The following is a 16,470-nucleotide window of genomic DNA, read 5'->3' as shown; positions in this document are numbered from 1 at the left end:
GGGCCAGCTCTTCAGATGTATCTTCTCACTAATCCCCCCTCTTGGCCCCACGAGGCAGGTAAAATGTCCACTTTGTTTCAGAAATTGAGGTTCAGAGAGGTTAAGTGACTTGCCCGAGGAAGTACTCAGACCCTGGTCTATCTGACTGCAACACCCAGGGCCGTGAGTCACATCCTATTTCAAGGCGGACCCCGTCCCACCTGTCTCCACGCTCACTCATTCATGAGCCGTGCTTCTAGCTGTTGCCCTGCCAACGAGCTCCCCGACAGAAAGCTCCTCGGCAGGCTGAGTGTGGGGCCCGACCGAACTGCCGGGGAGGCTGCGTGTGCAGGACCCGTGCCATACCAGCCTTCCTCGGCCGCTGCAGGCCTGGCTCCCCCCGCCTCGGCTCTCCCCACCCTGGGCCTGCCTGCATTGCTGCCATGCAGGGCTGCAGGGGCCAAACACCGGCAAGGCCTTGGTGCACAAACATCGCTTCTACCGTTTGGCAATCAGATCAGCTGGGTCCTTCCAAACCAGAACTTGTTTTAGAAAAAAACGTGCCCGGGTGCCTGGGTGGCTCAGTTGGTTAAGCGACTGCCTTCGGCTCAGGTCATGATCCTGGAGTCCCGGGATCGAGTCCCGCATCGGGCTCCCTGCTCGGCAGGGAGTCTGCTTCTCCCTCTGACCCTCCTCCCTCTCATGCTCTCTATCTCATTCTCTCTCTCAAATAAATAAATAAAAATCTTTAAAAAAAGAAAGAAAGAAAAAAACGTGCCCAACGCAGTCACCCCATGACCCAGGCCTGCCCCTGGAGATTAGGTAGCAGAGAGACGGTAAAGTCTGACACTGACACTTACCGGCTGGGGGACTTGGGTGACTCTTTGAACCTCAGTTTCTTCATCCGTAAAACGGCATCTCTTTTTAGGGCGGCAGTAAGGATTAGATGGGATCATTCCAATGTGCTTGGCCTTGGAATGCTTGGAACACTGCCTAGCACACAGTCAGGACACAATCAATGCTGATTGGCATTCTTACTATTCCCAGTCCAAGCTAAGTCCGCAATTTTGCCTCCCCCTGCCTCATTCGTGGGGCAAGCCCTGTCTAGCATTGTGCCAGGAATTGTTAGGATAGCAGGTCCTAAGTGGGGCCCCAACTGAGGCTTCAGAGTGCCAAGAGCTCATGGGTTCAGTAGGGGAGAGCGAATCCTACACCGGCAATGGCTCTTTAGGGCAGACATCTTTAAAAGGGGGAAGGCTTCCTGGAGGAGGTGTGGCCTGAGTTACATCCTGACGGAGCCCGAGGAGACAGCCAATGAAGAGGCTGGAAAGCACTTGCTTGGAAGCACAGGAGCGAGGTGTGTTTGAGTCTCCTGGGGCAAAGGGTCTGGGGCGAGGAGGTTAAAAGGTGAGGTCTGCAGGGGTGGATGCTAAAAAGCCAGCCACTGGGACTGGAGGAAAGCAGACCACGGAGGCACCACAAGGCCCTGAACTGAGTCATACGAATGGAGTCCGAGAAGTGAACGTAGGTGAGAGGGATTTGCATTTTCTAATTACAGATTGAATAAGGCAGGGAGGATGGGATTTGGTTATTTCACGATGGCAGCCAGGGAGATGAGAGAACCCAGGTTTCTGGTTGCGGCTGAGGTAGCCACAGGTGAGGGGAGATAAGGCTGCCAGAGTGATGGGGCTGCCCAGGGAGAGGGCAGAACCCTGTAAGACACCCTAAAATGTGAGGGGTGAGCTGAGAGACAAAGAAGAACCGGCAGCCGGAAAGCTTTCTTCCAATGGGGGCACCTTTACTGCCCTCCACTAATCCAATCCCCAGCTGTTCTGGAAGCCCGGCCTCCTCTGCGAGGCCCAGGTGGTCCAGAGTACTGGCCGCACTCCCCTGTCGTGCGTGTTGTCCTCCAGCGTCCCCCGAGGGCAGGTGCCCCCCACAGCAGTCCTGGCACGTGGATGGTATTCACGGGGAGGACTGCAGGGGATGACCACCGTGGCCAGGAGAGGAGTGTCGGCTACCAGCAAACCCCCGGCTTCCCCTAAACATTCCTCTCTCCCTGCCCACCCACAGCCAGCCATGCCACCGGGAGCCACTCGCCCCCACCCCAATTCCTGCCTCCCGGGGCTGCAAGTCAAGTCCTGACAACACAGGAGGGCAGCTTTCTGCCTCCCGAATCAGACGCCCTGCTGTTCGGGCGGGTGGCATCGTGGTGGCCCACCTTCTCCTGATCTTGAGTTTCGGAGCTGTCACCACACAGGATTCCATCAAATAAACATCTCCACAGGGACCAAGAACGAAGATCACCCAACCCTGGAGTCAGATCCTGAGCTCTGGAAGTGCAGCCTCCCTAAGTGACCTTGGAAAAGTCTTTTAACTTCTCCCACATTTTTGCAGAGGGGTCCTAGTGAGGATTAAGTAATTCCCTTAAATGCTTAGCTTAGCATCGTGCCTGGCACCTGGTTTTGCATCCAGTAAGTGGCAATTACTATTATTAAAGTGCTTCCTGCAGGCCGATGCAAGTCAAAGCAAACGAAAATGGCTTTGCGGGCTCCCTAACACCTCCCCACCCCCACCCCTCCTCCACCACTACCACTCTGGAGTTAATTAAAACCCTCCTTGGGTGTTTTCCAGACAATGGAATTTTACACTTATTCTGGGTTGCAGAATAGAATGGAGGAGGGTTTCACTTCAACTGATAAAAAAGCAAAAAGCTGCTTGGAGAGGTAGTGAGCTCCCCACCACCTCATGTGAACAAGCTGGCCCAGACCATTTGGCACTCATGCTCAAGCATAAATGAACATGCATTAGTATTTCTCACTACACAACTGTAATTCTCTTAAATGAGCCGGCGATGCCAGTAGGCTGTAGGGCTTTGTGTCATCATTTGGCAAAATAAAGTATTGATAATCCTACTTTGGCCCTCCATAAAGGTTTTTTAAAATTGTATCATGTATCAGTTTGTGATATCCAAAATGTTTTGGGTTTGTTTTTTTTTTAATATTTACTTGACAGAGACAGCGAGAGAGGGAACACAAGCAGGGGGAGTGGAAGAGGGAGAAGCAGGCTTCCCGCCGAGCAGGGAGCCCGATGCGGGGCCGGATCCCAGGACCCTGGGATCATGACCTGAGCTAAAGGCAGACACTTAACAACTGAGCCACCCAGGCGCCTCTGGGGTTGTTTTTTTTTTTTAAGATTTTATTTAAGAGAGACCCAGAGACTACGAGCAGGGGGAGGGGCAGAGGAAGAAGCAGACTTGTGCTCAGTGGGGAGCCCAATGCGGGACTCGATCCCAGGACCCTGAGATCATGACCTGAGCCGAAAGCAGATGCTTAACCGAGTCACCCAGGCGCTCCTGTGATATCCCAAAACCGTAACCCCCACTTCAAAGAGACCCCCTCCCTGGATCTTAGGTTCAAAACATAGACACCTAAACAACCTTGTTTGGGGTCCAGTTTGGACCCACTGCTTGTGCCAGAGTCTTTGAATCCTAAACCTGGCTTAGATCCAACAGTAGAAATCCCAGGGGCAGGACCAGGTGATTCAGCAGCAAGTGCCACTGGGATGGTCGCAGGACGAATAGGGGAGAGATCGCAGAATAGGACCTGGACTGGGTTGCCAGCAGTCAACTCCACCTCCTGGAGCGCCCAGTACAGAGCTTGGGAGGGACCTACAAGGTGGCATGATCCCTCTGCCCACCATTAACACTCAACTCCCATCAACCTTCCCCCAGGGTAGGGGTCTTGAAATCCAGTGTGACGGTGACCTTCCTCTGGGAAAGGTGCAGTGGGGCTCAGGATGTGATGTCAAGTACGGAGTAACAAGCAGAAACTGGAGGGGCCCAGGTTCCTGGGACCATACCTCCGCATCCCATCCTCCTTCCCAAACAGCTGAGATGAAACACTCCCCCCTACTCCCCTCCCACCACAAGAAAAAAGGAGCTGGAGGACATGGAATCAAGTATACATTTTAAAAATTGTTTAATGGAACATAAACTCCTTTAGAAAAACATTCAGCCAGGTGATAACACCCATAGAAAAAAACACCAATCTCGTGTTTATCTTTTTTAATTTGGCATTTGTTATTTGCATTTATATTAAAGCAAAGTGCATCTTTTCTTTATTTTTCTTGTTTATACACATTGCACAATACATAAATAATGATGCTTATAAAACGTCTTTATATTTACAAGTAATAATATATTTATATATAACATAAAATACATTTTTTCTTTAATAAATCTCAGGTTTTTTTTTTTTTTCCAGGAGTCCTTTCTCTCTCAAAGCACTACAATGCTAAATTTCCAATGAGAATGCTTCTCTTGTTCATTTAAACCTTTGTAGTTAGAAAAATAGCTTATGTTAAAGTCTAAACATGCTCATTGAGCTAAGAGCAGTGTCAACGTATCATACGAGTGTATGAGTTGTAGAAGAAATGAAAGAGTTAGGTGTCAGCCCAGGGCGGTACCTTGGGTTATGATGGACCGAATCCTTCTTGGTGGGAAGGGGGGCTGCCGAGGAGTCTCCCTCCCAGGGCTGCTCCCCTCGCTGGTCTAACAGCAGAGCTCAACACATAGGCGGCAGAGGGGAGGAAAGTGCTGAGCTGGTTTTCTGAGTCCGGGGCAAGGGTGGGGTGGGGGAAGGGGAGGGGAGGGGAACCTGATGTGACCAGGGGAGGGGAGAGGCTGAGGGGCTTGGGAGGGGCCCTGGGTGGGCAATACTGCCCCGGGGAGGCCGGGGAGGCCGGGCAGCCCTCGGGAAGCCCATCTCAGAGATATCCAGGAGCAGATGGCCAAAAAAGAAAGACGCGACAAGGACAGCAGGGTGGCTGGACGGGGAGGAAGACAAGCATGGAACAGCTGGTTCTGGTTCAGCCTCTTTGCAGCGTTGCTTCTAAGAAGCCTGCAGACAGGCCCCTGTCCTAGAAGGGGAGGGGAGAAGCGGGGTGGGGGGAGCGGGACAGAGCCTGGCTTCTGGCAGCTGTTGGAACCCCAGCTACCGGCTTGCCAGCTTGCCCAGGTGCTGCCTCTGCCCGCTGAGCAGGTCCAAAGGGCAGGAGAGACAGCGCCTGGAGCACAGACCTCCCCGCAGAGACAGCCCCGTAAGAAACACACGCGCACTCGCCCTCACATCCGCCCTGACAAGGGAATCGAGGACCCCAAAGTGAGGGCCTGCTCCCCATCCTTGTATGTTTGGTGGTACGGATTCTTGCTTCCGCTTTTCCTACTGGGGTCTTCTGCCAGCCATACCCCGCCACCACCACCCCCCCCCAAAAAAACCCCCCGACAATTCTTTTCATAAGCTATTTCTCAAAGAACAAAACAGAACATAAACAAGAACAACAAGAAGGGGGGCGGGGAGAAAAACAACAACAACGCACGATGACCAAGGAGTCTGCATGAAAAGCAAGCACTCGGGAGGAAACGTAGTAGCAGCAAAGTAGTTTGGGCTGGGCCGGCTCGGCTCCCGCCCCATCGTCCCCCCGCGGGGCTACCGGCTGTTGAAGATGACCTCCAGCCAGCACGGGCAGCTGCTGATAAACTGGCGGGTGTAGCACTGACCCCAGCCCTTCACGAAGCTGATCTGCACGGTGAAGCCCGTCCACGGCTGCTGCATGAACTCGTGGTCGTTGGGCCGCCGCAGGCTGTACGCTTTCTCGTAGTCAAACGCCTTGATGGAGAAGCCGGGGAACACTTTGTGCACCAGCAGCGTCCTGGAGTCCGGGTTGTCCAGTGTGGCCGACTTGATGAAGATGGGGTAAGTGCTGCGGTTGTACACCCACACGCCGTCCACCTCCCGCGTGAGCTGGATGCCGCAGCCGATTTTGCTCCGCACCTTCTGCACCAGCTGACTCTTGTTGTCCGAATTGAGCTGTCCGAGGCAAAAGCCATTCCCCTGAGGTAGATCATAGAAGATATCCAGGGAGGGCTCCTGGACACAGTAGAGCCTCCCCACTCTCGTCTTCTCCTCCCAGTATGCCACCACGCACCAGTGTGACCGATCCCCAGGCTCTAGAAGAAGTTGGGAATCTACAAAACAAGATGGCAGACACGGTTGGTGGTGATGGGCGCTGGCGTTCTCCTCCTCCTCCACCCATCAAGGCACACCTATACACACGTAGACCCAAGACCACCTCGGCTCTCATTAGACAGAGGAGGTGAGGGTGGTGCTGGATAAGCGGCCGGATCGGCAGTCCTAGTGCTGGAGCCCCGTGATGCAAGAGCCCGCCTTCAGACACGGGGCTCATGGGGTGCCTCCTCCCTCCACTGCCCCCAACTGGTCAGGGACCCAGGACGCCAGCATGTTTGCCTGTGGGGCCAAAGGAAGCCCCATCCCTGCAGAGCTCAGAAGCCAGGGAACCCTTAGCAACTTCACTGGTCCCGGTTTTGGGGGCAAAAAGGCCTCCCAGATGGCCCTTTAAATTCAATGGAACCTGAAAAGCTCGCTGCTCTAAGAGCCCCTGGTCGTCCTCAGGAAGAAAACCAGGCCCCAGAAAGCCTGCTGTTCGGGGGCGCCTGGGTGGCTCAGTTGGTTAAGCGACTGCCTTCGGCTCAGGTCATGATCCTGGAGTCCCTGGATCGAGTCCCGCATCGGGCTCCCTGCTCAGCAGGGAGTCTGCTTCTCCCTCTGACCCTCCCCCCTCTCATGCTCTCTCTCAAATAAATAAAATCTTTAAAAAAAAAAAAAAAAAAAGCCTGCTGCTCGGGCCCCACAGATGACACAGCCAGACCCAGAACCCAAGCCTCCAGACTCCAGGGTCCCCTACGAGGCGGTGTCTCTGTCTGTCACTGACCTCTCCGATCAGCGCCTCGGTTATAAAGGAGTGCTATCGGATAAAAATGGGAGGTGCAGGTGGTTTGGGGCAAAAACATCTACCTTCCTAACAGAACTCAGCTCTCAGTGTGTGTGTCAGCAGCAGCTCTGTACACAAAGGGTGAATTCAGTCCAAATGCCAGCACGCAGATTGGTGTTAACCCAGACTACCTTGACGGAGCTTCCTCCAGCCCAGACAGAAGATTGTGTGTCTGCAATGGGTTCACCTTCCCTGAGTGCCCTTCTCTGCCTGTTGTACCCCCCCTCTCTCCCCTCCCTCCCCAGAAGCATGTAGACACTTTGCCTTGTCCCCTCCAGGTCCCCCCCACCCCCACCCCCAGCTCCCCTAGACTTGGTTCTTCCCAGGCAGCCAGGAGGCTGGGGTGATTCTGGGAAGGTGACTTTCCTAACAGGCGCTCAGAGCTCTTTAAAGGGGGGCTGGGGGGGATCATATGGAGGGAAAGGGAGCCCCAGCGGCTGGCATTCCAACTCCTTCTTAAGCTGGAGCCAGCAGGGCAGGCCTCAGACTGGGAACCATAAATCTCCCCGGCCGGGCCAGGCTGCAGGAACGCAGGAACGCTGTGGTTTGTGGCGGCAGGGCGGAGACCGGAAGTCTTGTATTTGTTAACAAAAATGGGGAAAGGCAGGCGGCAGAGGCCTCCTGCCTTCCCCTGCAGCCCTCGCTTCTCACTCACTGGGGGTTCAGGGCCTGAAGGTGGGGGTTGGCTGTGAGATGGGTTTCCTGTGTTGGTTTGTCTGGCCTTTTTGGTTTGGGAACGACTGAGGATCGATGCTGATACAGCCTGGCAGCCGGGGGTGGAGGAGGGCTCGGGGGCTCGGGGACCCGTGTCCTGCCGCCCCAGCAGGCTGGGTACACCCAGGGCAGCTCCGCACACAGCTGCTTCCAACCTTTACCGGCATGTCGGGACCTGGGCACCAGTCAGCTTCGTTAACTTTTTTTTTTTTTAAGCAGCAGTTGTCTCGCATGGAGGTGTTCTAACTCTGCACAAATGTGCACTGTGAGCCACGGAGGCAGCCACATAGTCGCCCACTCTGAGCGGCCGCCGTCTCCTACAGAACCCCCCCACACACACACACACAACTGCCTTCTCAAACGCCTACCCAGCTACACGAAATGGGGAAGCTGAGGGCTCCCTGCTCGCTCTCAATCGCCCCCCGAAAATCAACCCCAGAAAACTGGCCTGTCACCCCCGACCCATGGTTCTATAAAGCACAAGTGTGAGAGAGGCTGCATGTCCGTGAGTGTGAGCACACGTGTGAGTGTGTTATGTGAGCATGTGTGTGTTTGCGTGCGTACACTCTGGAACATATGGAAAAACAAGAGAGGGACAAGGGCTCCAAGCAGAGGTGACTCATCAGGCATTAACTTGTTTCTGCAAAGTATCCATCAACTGCTAATAAACTTGTGAGTGCTGGCAATCTTTGAACTTTCTCGTCCAGGGAGTTTGGCTCTGAAGGCTACACCGAAGACCCATAACATCCATGTAAATAAGAATCCTCTGGCGTGCAAGTTTGCTGGGAAGGAGGAAGCCCTCTTCTGGAAGGCACGACCGCCCTGCTGTTTTGGGGAGGAGGGTGTTTTGAAATGGGGAGGAGGGTGTTTTGAAATGGGGAGGAGGGTGTTTTGAAACGTAAGAAGCTCTCGCTCATTATCCCCACTCGGGACAACAAACCTGGTCTGGAGAGAAGCCTGGGGGAGTTGCTGGGAGGAAGGCTCAGGAGACCCTCGGTGGGGCCTCACGATACTTTGTTTCACGGAGCTCGGCCCCCTGAAACCTGGCACCCGCTAGCCGGGAAGAGGAGGAGGATGGGGAGGAGGGGCAGGGTGGGGGCCCCGGATCAAGTCTCCTGTACCAGGCCCACCAGAAAGGGGTGGGGGCCCTGTCTGCCCAGCAGCCTCTGGGGGCAGGGGAAGCCGGTGGGGGACTGGGGCCTGAGGTCGGCTGGACTGGCCGGGAGCCCTGGGGGCGGGGCGGGGGGGGGGCGAGGGGGAAGAGTTCTGGCGGATTTCTCTTTCATCTGTGTAGCCCGCCAGCCCACCCAGCAATTTGCTGCCAGACATCCCTGGAAAAAGCCTTTTTCTGTGGAGGTTAATGGCCCTGCCCAGATCACCAGCGGCGTATGCGTGTCCCTGTGCGTGAACAAGACCCCTGGAAGTCCACTAGGTGCCCTAAGCCGCCACAGCAGGACCCTCGCCGGCTCCTCCCCGGTCCTGCCCCTCCAAGCCTGCCCCACGGTCACCCCCAGCCTCCCAGCACCTGGATACCCCCTCTCCTCACTGCTCCCGGACCAGCTCTGCACACAGGAACATGCCTTCCAGCAGAACCATCCCACCAGCGAAGGCCTCTTTACCGCATTACCATTTCTGGGGGCCCGGGACAACATCCCACGTTGCCAACTCAGAGCTTTGCCCCAAATTCCCCACCATTTGGGCTATTTCTGGGAAACACTCAGCATCATCTTTCTTCAGAGAAGCACAGTTCCCTGAACTGGGCCACAGCCCACAAGCGTCTCCCCACAAAGGTCTGTGGGGACGTTTAGCTCCTAGAGGGGCTTCCCTGGCCTCAGGGGGAGGAGCGGGGAGGCTCTCACACAGAAAAGGCTCCCTCATTCCCAGGACTAAGGAAGAGCCTCAGAAGCCTGACTTTGGCTTCCATGAGGAGAAGCCAAAGGCAAGACTCACAGGCCCTTGTTAACTTCCCTCAGCTTTACAACCTTTTCCGGTATTTTCAGCAACTTCTCTCCCTCCTCCGAAAACTATACAGGGGCTTGTTTTAAAACCGTATTTGTGCATTTTAAAGCATCCAAAAGAAAAGCTGTGTTGTAAAAAGCCAACTAATCAGATGCCTGCTCACAATTTTTTCTTTTTATTACAGTTTAGGGAATTTTTGGAGCAACCCCAGAAAAATGCTGAATCCGCCTAAAATGCCTTTAAGGTTGTTTTCTCCCTCCCCTTCTTCATTTCCCTTAAAGCATAAAAATCTACCCTTTAAAAGGAAGGGGGGTGGCTGTTGAGAAGGGAAAGGATTTTACTTGTGTTTGCACTTGCATTAGGGAAGACCACTTAACAAGGAGCTCCCTGCCTCTTACAAAGAGTTATTTAATTACCCTGGTCATGAATGAACAGACCTGACCCTTCTAGAAGAGCGGAGGCTCATGAATGACTCTCACGCCTGGGGTTCTCAATGGCAACAGGTGACCAGACCCCAGGATTTTCCATTGTTATTTGAAGGTGTGGGGACATGAAGAGACATGGAGGGAGGGAGGACAGAGCAAGCTCAGTGACTCAATGGTACCATTTCTGGTCTCTCGCTTACGAAGTCAACGGTGAGGGCCAAAGAGGCAGGACCATTCCAAAAACACCCAGTGGGGCCCCGAGAACAGGGCACGCACCAGGAGTGCTGCTGGGGAAAGGGGTCCCCGAGATTCTGGCCTTTCGGGACAGGAACACAGTGGGGAACCAGGCCAGTATAGACAGCCCCATCTGTGGGGCCCACTGCGCTACACGTGCCCAACTGCTGGGGCACAGGGGGCGGGAGTAAAAGGTGGGCAAGGAGGGGTCTCACCCACTCTCATCTCTGCGAGGCACTTGGATTATAAAGGGAGATGTCTCGGGGCACCTGGGTGGCTCAGTTGGTGAAGCGTCTGCCTTCGGCTCAGGTCATGATCCTGGGGTCCTGGGATCGAGTCCTGCATCGGGCTCAGCGGGGAGTCCGCTTCTCGCTCCCCCTCTCCCCCTGCACTTGCGCTCTCTCTCTCAAATACATAAAATCTTAAAAAAATAAAAAGGAAGATGTCTCTGCTAAAAATCCCACAGTGGGACAAGGCCTGCACGCCCCCTCCCCGGCAGCCCAGCAGAGGGAGACTGGGCAGACACGGCTGCCTTCACGCAGCTGGGTGAGGGCAAGCAAAGGGCACACAGGGAGACACAGAAGTTAAACCTGGCAACCCTGGAACGCAAACACGGCCACGCCTCGCCTGCCGCAGGTCCAGGGTCCTCCCTCCTCGGTACTCAGGCGCCACTAAGGGTTGCCTCATCCTGTCCTCCCCCCACCTCAGACATCTCAAAGGTTAACAGCACCCAGTCAGCCCTGTTCCCCACCCTGGTCGGGAAACTGGCTGTTCGGAGAGCAACCAGCCCACTTCGGGACAAGGACCGAGATAACAGGGGACCCAAGTGCCGATCCGTCCCATCTCCTCTCAACCCAAACACTCGCAATGAACCAGGAACCCTGCCGGGTCTCTTGTCCAAGACGCAAATGAACTCAAAGGAGACACGTAAACACTTGCTGAGGTGTCTGGGCTCAATTCAGGTTCTGGAGCGAGTTCTCATCTGCCTTGTTTACGACCTCATCCAGAACACCGAAGATTCCGCCAGGGCTCCCTCGGATTCCTACGGACAACCCTGGGGTTTGGAACAAGTTACCCATAGGGAATGAAACACACTTGAAACACTTCTGGTTAGCCCTGAAAACGCTCAGACTCAACCCATCACCACTACCCCAAGCTCCTCCACTAAAGAGATCAGGAAACGGATTCTAGCTGGTAGAAGGCAGGGCTGAGAAAGCTGGGCTGTTTTCAGAGCTCTGCAACAAGATCTCTCCACTGAGGTGGCTGGACTGGGGGCGAGGGGCGGGGCAGGGGGTAGCATAGTGTCTGCTTCAGAGGCCGGGGTACTCGCGCCCTGGTCCCTGTGGCCCAACCAGCTGAGCTCCCCAAAACCCCCCCCCCCCCCCGGGAACTCTGGGGTTGTGTTAATACCCCCACCCCCAGCTGTGGGGTCAGACACCCCGTTCAGACCGACCTCCCATGGTACCTTGGCAGTGACTTAAGTTCTTCCCTAAAACGGAGCTCCCAGGGCCAGCCTCATAGGGCTGTTGTGACAATATGATACAAAGTGGCCAGGGGCCAGGACCTGGCTTGTGCCTACACATGCTGGTCTCATCTCTCAGACATCTTGTCTTGGGTTCTCCAACTGCTTAGAAAACGCTACCCACCCCCTCTCCCCCCCAGGGAAGTGAACAGTCTGGGCCATGCCCACACCTAATAAGCATTTACTATGTACAGGCCCAGGTGGACGGGGATCATGACAACCCTATGAGGTTGCATCCCATTACTGTCTTTATGCTGAAGAAGGGGGTAAAGAGGCACAGATCACTTGCCAAACAGAGTTCTGGAACTCAAGGCCATAATATTGGCCGGGGGAGCCACAGTGGGTAGCCACCTCCGACCTCTGAGGCTCCTGGCCCTTTCCAAATACTAGAAGAAAAAAATTAAGTGTCCTTCGGAACACGCTTTGGAAATCTGACGCCTTCTTTAGGGCTGAGCGTGGGGTCCCGCTCCCCCGCACCAAGCGGGGAATGAACCAGGTTTCTTTGCCAGCAAAGCCGCTCTATGATCTTGGCCAAGTGGCCTGACTTCCCAGAGGCTCAGTCTGACCCATCCCTAACTAATATGTAGGAGGCTAGGGCACAACGGGCCCCCTTCAGGCTCTCCAGTCTCTGGCTACACTCTGTGATTCACAGAATTGCCCTATCAGTATTAACGCTGGTTCCATTATTTTTACTACCTTCCAGAAAATAAGAAAATCACTTTGGGGAGCCTGGCACATTTTTGCATTTAATCTGCAACAATTAAGACAAAACAAAATCAAAAGGCAAAGGAGATTTGAGTCAGATTTTGCTGTGTCCATCTGTAAACCGGTTTTCTTTTTAAACTTGGGAGTTCCGAACTGCGCTCTCTCCGTCTCGTGGTTCCTCACCCTCAGGAAAAGGTGGATCCCCAGGGGAGGGTCTGCCGAATCACCACTACGCTTCCAATGTCCACCCAGGCCTGGCACCCTCAAGTTTCTCGCCCATCACCACCCTCCTCCTGCGAACTCTCTTGAGCTCACCGATTTGGCAGATCCTGCTGGTCTAGGAGACTGATTCGTGACTGCGCCTTACCAATTATGATGAGTAATCAGTTACTAAAGCTAAAATGGACTCCCCCCCCTTCCCGCTCCCCAAACGGGCCCCACCCGTCTCCCAAGTCCCTCAAATGTCCAAGGCAACAGCCCCCGACCCGGGGGACCCTTCTAAGAGCAGTATTTGGCCAGCAGAGAATATAATTGAGGGCAGTGCCGGGCAGGGGAGGGAAGCCACACAAATCAAGAGCTCCCGTCTGTCTCGCCAGCCAGGCTGACACGGCTTCCTGTGCCCCAGCCCTCAGCCATGCAAATTATAGCGTGTACCCGGCTGCCTGCCTTCTGAGGAGGCCAGCTCTGCCGGGCTCTGAGAGGACTCAGAGGAAGGGTGGGGACTCCCAGCCCGGCCAACTCCATTCATAATATTTACAGTAAATGGGCCTCTCTGGCTGTTGTTAGTGTGCACCCAGCCTCATCATTTCAAGTTTGAAGCTCAAGACTCTTCCCCTCCAACGTGCACCATAAAGTTCCCACCGTTACCCGCCCCCAAATAACTCAGCAGCTCTCTTCAGAAAGGGCATTCACATACCTGCACACAGACAGCCCCCCAGACCTGCATGACATGTATCTGCGCACCTGCCTGCCCACTGGTAGGACCCTGGCCACTCCCAGGAAGACACAACAAGAGGTGGGGCCATCACCCAACAGGAAGATGTCCAAGTCAAATCTCCAGGCTTACCCCCCCCCCCACCTCCCTCCTGGAAAGACCACAGACACCTCCCCCCAACTTCCACATGTGGATTCCCAAGTGGGAATGCATCCATGAATCCAACCAAAGAATCATCTCTTAAACCACCAAAAGGTCCCTCATTTTCTTCTCTGTGTTGACCCCTTGTAAGTATGTGGACTAAATGTTCAAACTCAGTAAGAATCTTAATGAAAATGGATGCATACGTCAATTGTTTTACAGGACACGACCCCCAGGGGTACAGAACAGTTCTTGCCTGGTTCTGCAGGTCTGGGGGCTCTGCAGTGAGCTGCTTTTGCAGGGGGGCCTCCTTTTAATAAAGCCTCGTGCACACTGACCTCCAGTGCCCCGAAAGGCAAGTCCAGTATTAAAGGACCCAGACATGGGCCCTGCCCTGCCCCTCCCATCCCCCCACACAGCTCCAGCTTTTCTAGAGGGTAGGAAAACCGTCGAAGACGTGGAAAAACACAGGGAGAAACAAAAGTCCTTTTCATCCCTCCCCTCCCCCAGCTCCCCTTGTTCCATAACAATTATGAAAACTGTTGGATGGGATGGCATTTTGAACATTTACTGCATTCCGGCCAATAAATTCCAATGCAGGATCTGATGGAAAAGCCTCCCTCTCCGGCCAGCTCCTGGCTCCCCGCCCCCCTGCTCGCTCCCAGAGCCGTCATTCCTCCTGTTTCTTTACAACCCAACACCAGGGCCTGGCCAGGCCAGGCCCGCACTGTACTCACAGGGAAAAACAACAGTACGACAGACTGGAGACAGTGTGCAGACTGGAAAAGTTAATCATTACTTCTGTCTACCTCTGTAATCTAATCTCTCTGGCTTTGACACACTCACTGTTCAGCCACCCCAGGCCTTTCACCCCCAAAGCACCCAGGGCCTCCCAGGCCCGGGGGCCCGCCCCGTGAAAAGAGGAATGAAGCCTCCCCCAACCTGGACTGCCATCGGAAGGCCCCCGGAGCCCACCGTAAATCACCAGCTGCTCAGTGCTATGTGCCCCCACGTTTTAGAGGGCTGCAGGTATCACATAAATTGGGGTTCCAATCTGGCTTAGAGTAGGGAGGGCCAGGCCACCCCCCACCGCCTCCCCCCACCCCCAGTCAGACTCGGCACCCCCACCGCCTGAGCCAGGGCTCCCCCTCAAACCCACCCAGTTGCATCCAGGAGCATGATGGCCAGTCTAACTCCCCCACCCCACACCATGGGTCCAGGGACACACACGCCAAGATGGCGCTGCCCGAGGATGCTGCTGCAAAAACTAAACCTAAGGTTACCACATGACCCAGAAATGTATCCAGTAGAGTCTTGAGATTATTTGCAAGCATGTTCACATTTTTCACAACAGCCATAAAGTGGAAGCAACCCAAGTGTGTCCACTGAAGGATGAATGAATAAAGATGTAGAGACACACACACTAAAAAAGGAAGGACATTCTGGCGCGGGCTAGGAGGAGGACGAACCTTGAGGACATTCTGTGGAGTGAAATCAGCCAGCCACAGAAGGTCACATGCGGGATGACTGCACTCCTATGCGGTACCTAACACAGTCAAATGCAGAGACAGAAGGAGAATGGTGGCTGCCCAGGGTGGGGGGCCGGCTGGGGGGTTAGGGTTTCGAGGGGACAAGAGTTTCAGTTTAGGAAAGAGAAGAGGTCCTGGAGAAGGACGGTGGGGGTGGCTGCCTGGCGAGCTGATGGACTCATGCCCCTGAGCTGTGCACTTCAAAACAGTCATGATGGGAAATGTGGGCTATATTTTGCCCCAAAAGAAGTTGGAAGGGAAAGGAAAAGAAAGGAGGGAAAGGGAGAAAGGAAAAAGAAAAAGACCTGAAAACAGAAGAGAAGGCCCCACCTCTCCTAATGCTTTCCGATGCTCCCCATTAACCTGGACGCCTTAAGTACAGGAGATTCACCGGTGGGCTTCCGCCCATCACAAGCATAAAGGCCCCCTGGAAATGTATGCAAACTCTGGTATGCATAATGCATTTTTATGGGGACAGATTCCTCAACTTTCATTCTTGGGAGAGTTTGCAAGCCAAGAAATGCGGAAGAACTATAATCTTTTTATTCGAGAATGCAGGAGGCCATTAACTACCCACCACCTCAGCAACAGGGGGTCTCATTCCCACCCGCCCTCAAATCCAAGAACCAAAGACCACACGGATCACAGGATGCCTTGCAAGATTCTGCAAGACAACTTGAGAGAGGCCAGGTCCAACCGCTTATTTTGCAGATGAGGAAACTGAGGCCCAGGACAGGTGAGGCCCTGCGGACCGAAGGCCAAAAGCCCCACCTTCAGCCCCTAGGGACAGACACCTGGGGGGGCGCTCTCCCTCCCACTGTCATTCTCCAGGGCCCCTCCCGGGACTCGGGAGACCAGGAGTTGGGGGTTGGGAAGACTCACTTCTAAATCTTTGCATGCCCCCCACCCCTGACCTCTTCCCCCAGGAAACATTCCCCAGCAGGGTCTTCATTGTGACCCCACTGAGCTGGAGACGGGGCCCATCTATTTTTAAGAGCTGTACTGTGCACCCAGCTCACAGGAAGACTCAACTAGTTCTTTTCGCTCTGGGTTACTGATTAATGAGGGGGAGGGGCCGTGCTGGCTAAGAGGGTGCCCTGGGGCCGGCAAGGTCCCCGAGCACCTTTTCTAGAAGCTTTTCTAGACCCTTCCTGGCCTCCGCAGTTCACTTCGCCTACTGGGGAAAGAGACACTTCCAACTTCATTAGGGGCCTGGAAGAGTGGAAGCTGGAGGGACAGGGTGGCGGGGGCAGCTATGTGACCTCTGAGTGGCAAACACGGAAAGGTGCGTCCACAGAGAGCACCGTCCTAGCTTGGCGTCATATTGTTTCTGTTCCTGTTGAGCAGCCATCCCAAGTTCAAAGTAAAAAGGCGATTCTGAAATGAACAACCCCGAGAGGCACTCACAGTCCCTGGCCAGTGAACTAAGCTGTCTGCTGACAGAAACTCCCAGCCTGACAAGATGAAACTGGAGTG

At 54.5% G+C, this 16,470-nt stretch overlaps 1 protein-coding gene across 3 annotated transcripts in view; it reads right to left on the bottom strand.

The window, feature by feature from the left end:
- Positions 1-3,948: 3,948 nt before the first annotated feature.
- The window catches only part of SMAD7 (SMAD family member 7), a 29,925-nt gene continuing 17,403 nt past the window's right edge, over positions 3,949-16,470 (bottom strand). For all 3 annotated transcript variants that reach the window (XM_021686350.2, XM_021686352.2, XM_021686351.2), the window contains one exon: positions 3,949-6,007. In XM_021686350.2, coding sequence (XP_021542025.1) covers positions 5,469-6,007 — 539 coding nt within the window. In that variant the 3' untranslated portion in view covers positions 3,949-5,468. The remainder of the gene's footprint in view (positions 6,008-16,470) is intronic.

The sequence above is a fragment of the Neomonachus schauinslandi genome, chromosome 14 (assembly GCF_002201575.2).
Source record: "Neomonachus schauinslandi chromosome 14, ASM220157v2, whole genome shotgun sequence".
In the NCBI taxonomy this organism is placed as follows: Eukaryota; Metazoa; Chordata; class Mammalia; order Carnivora; family Phocidae; genus Neomonachus; species Neomonachus schauinslandi.
The sequence above is the reverse complement of the archived record's forward strand: the minus strand, read 5'-3'. Positions and strand labels throughout refer to the sequence as shown.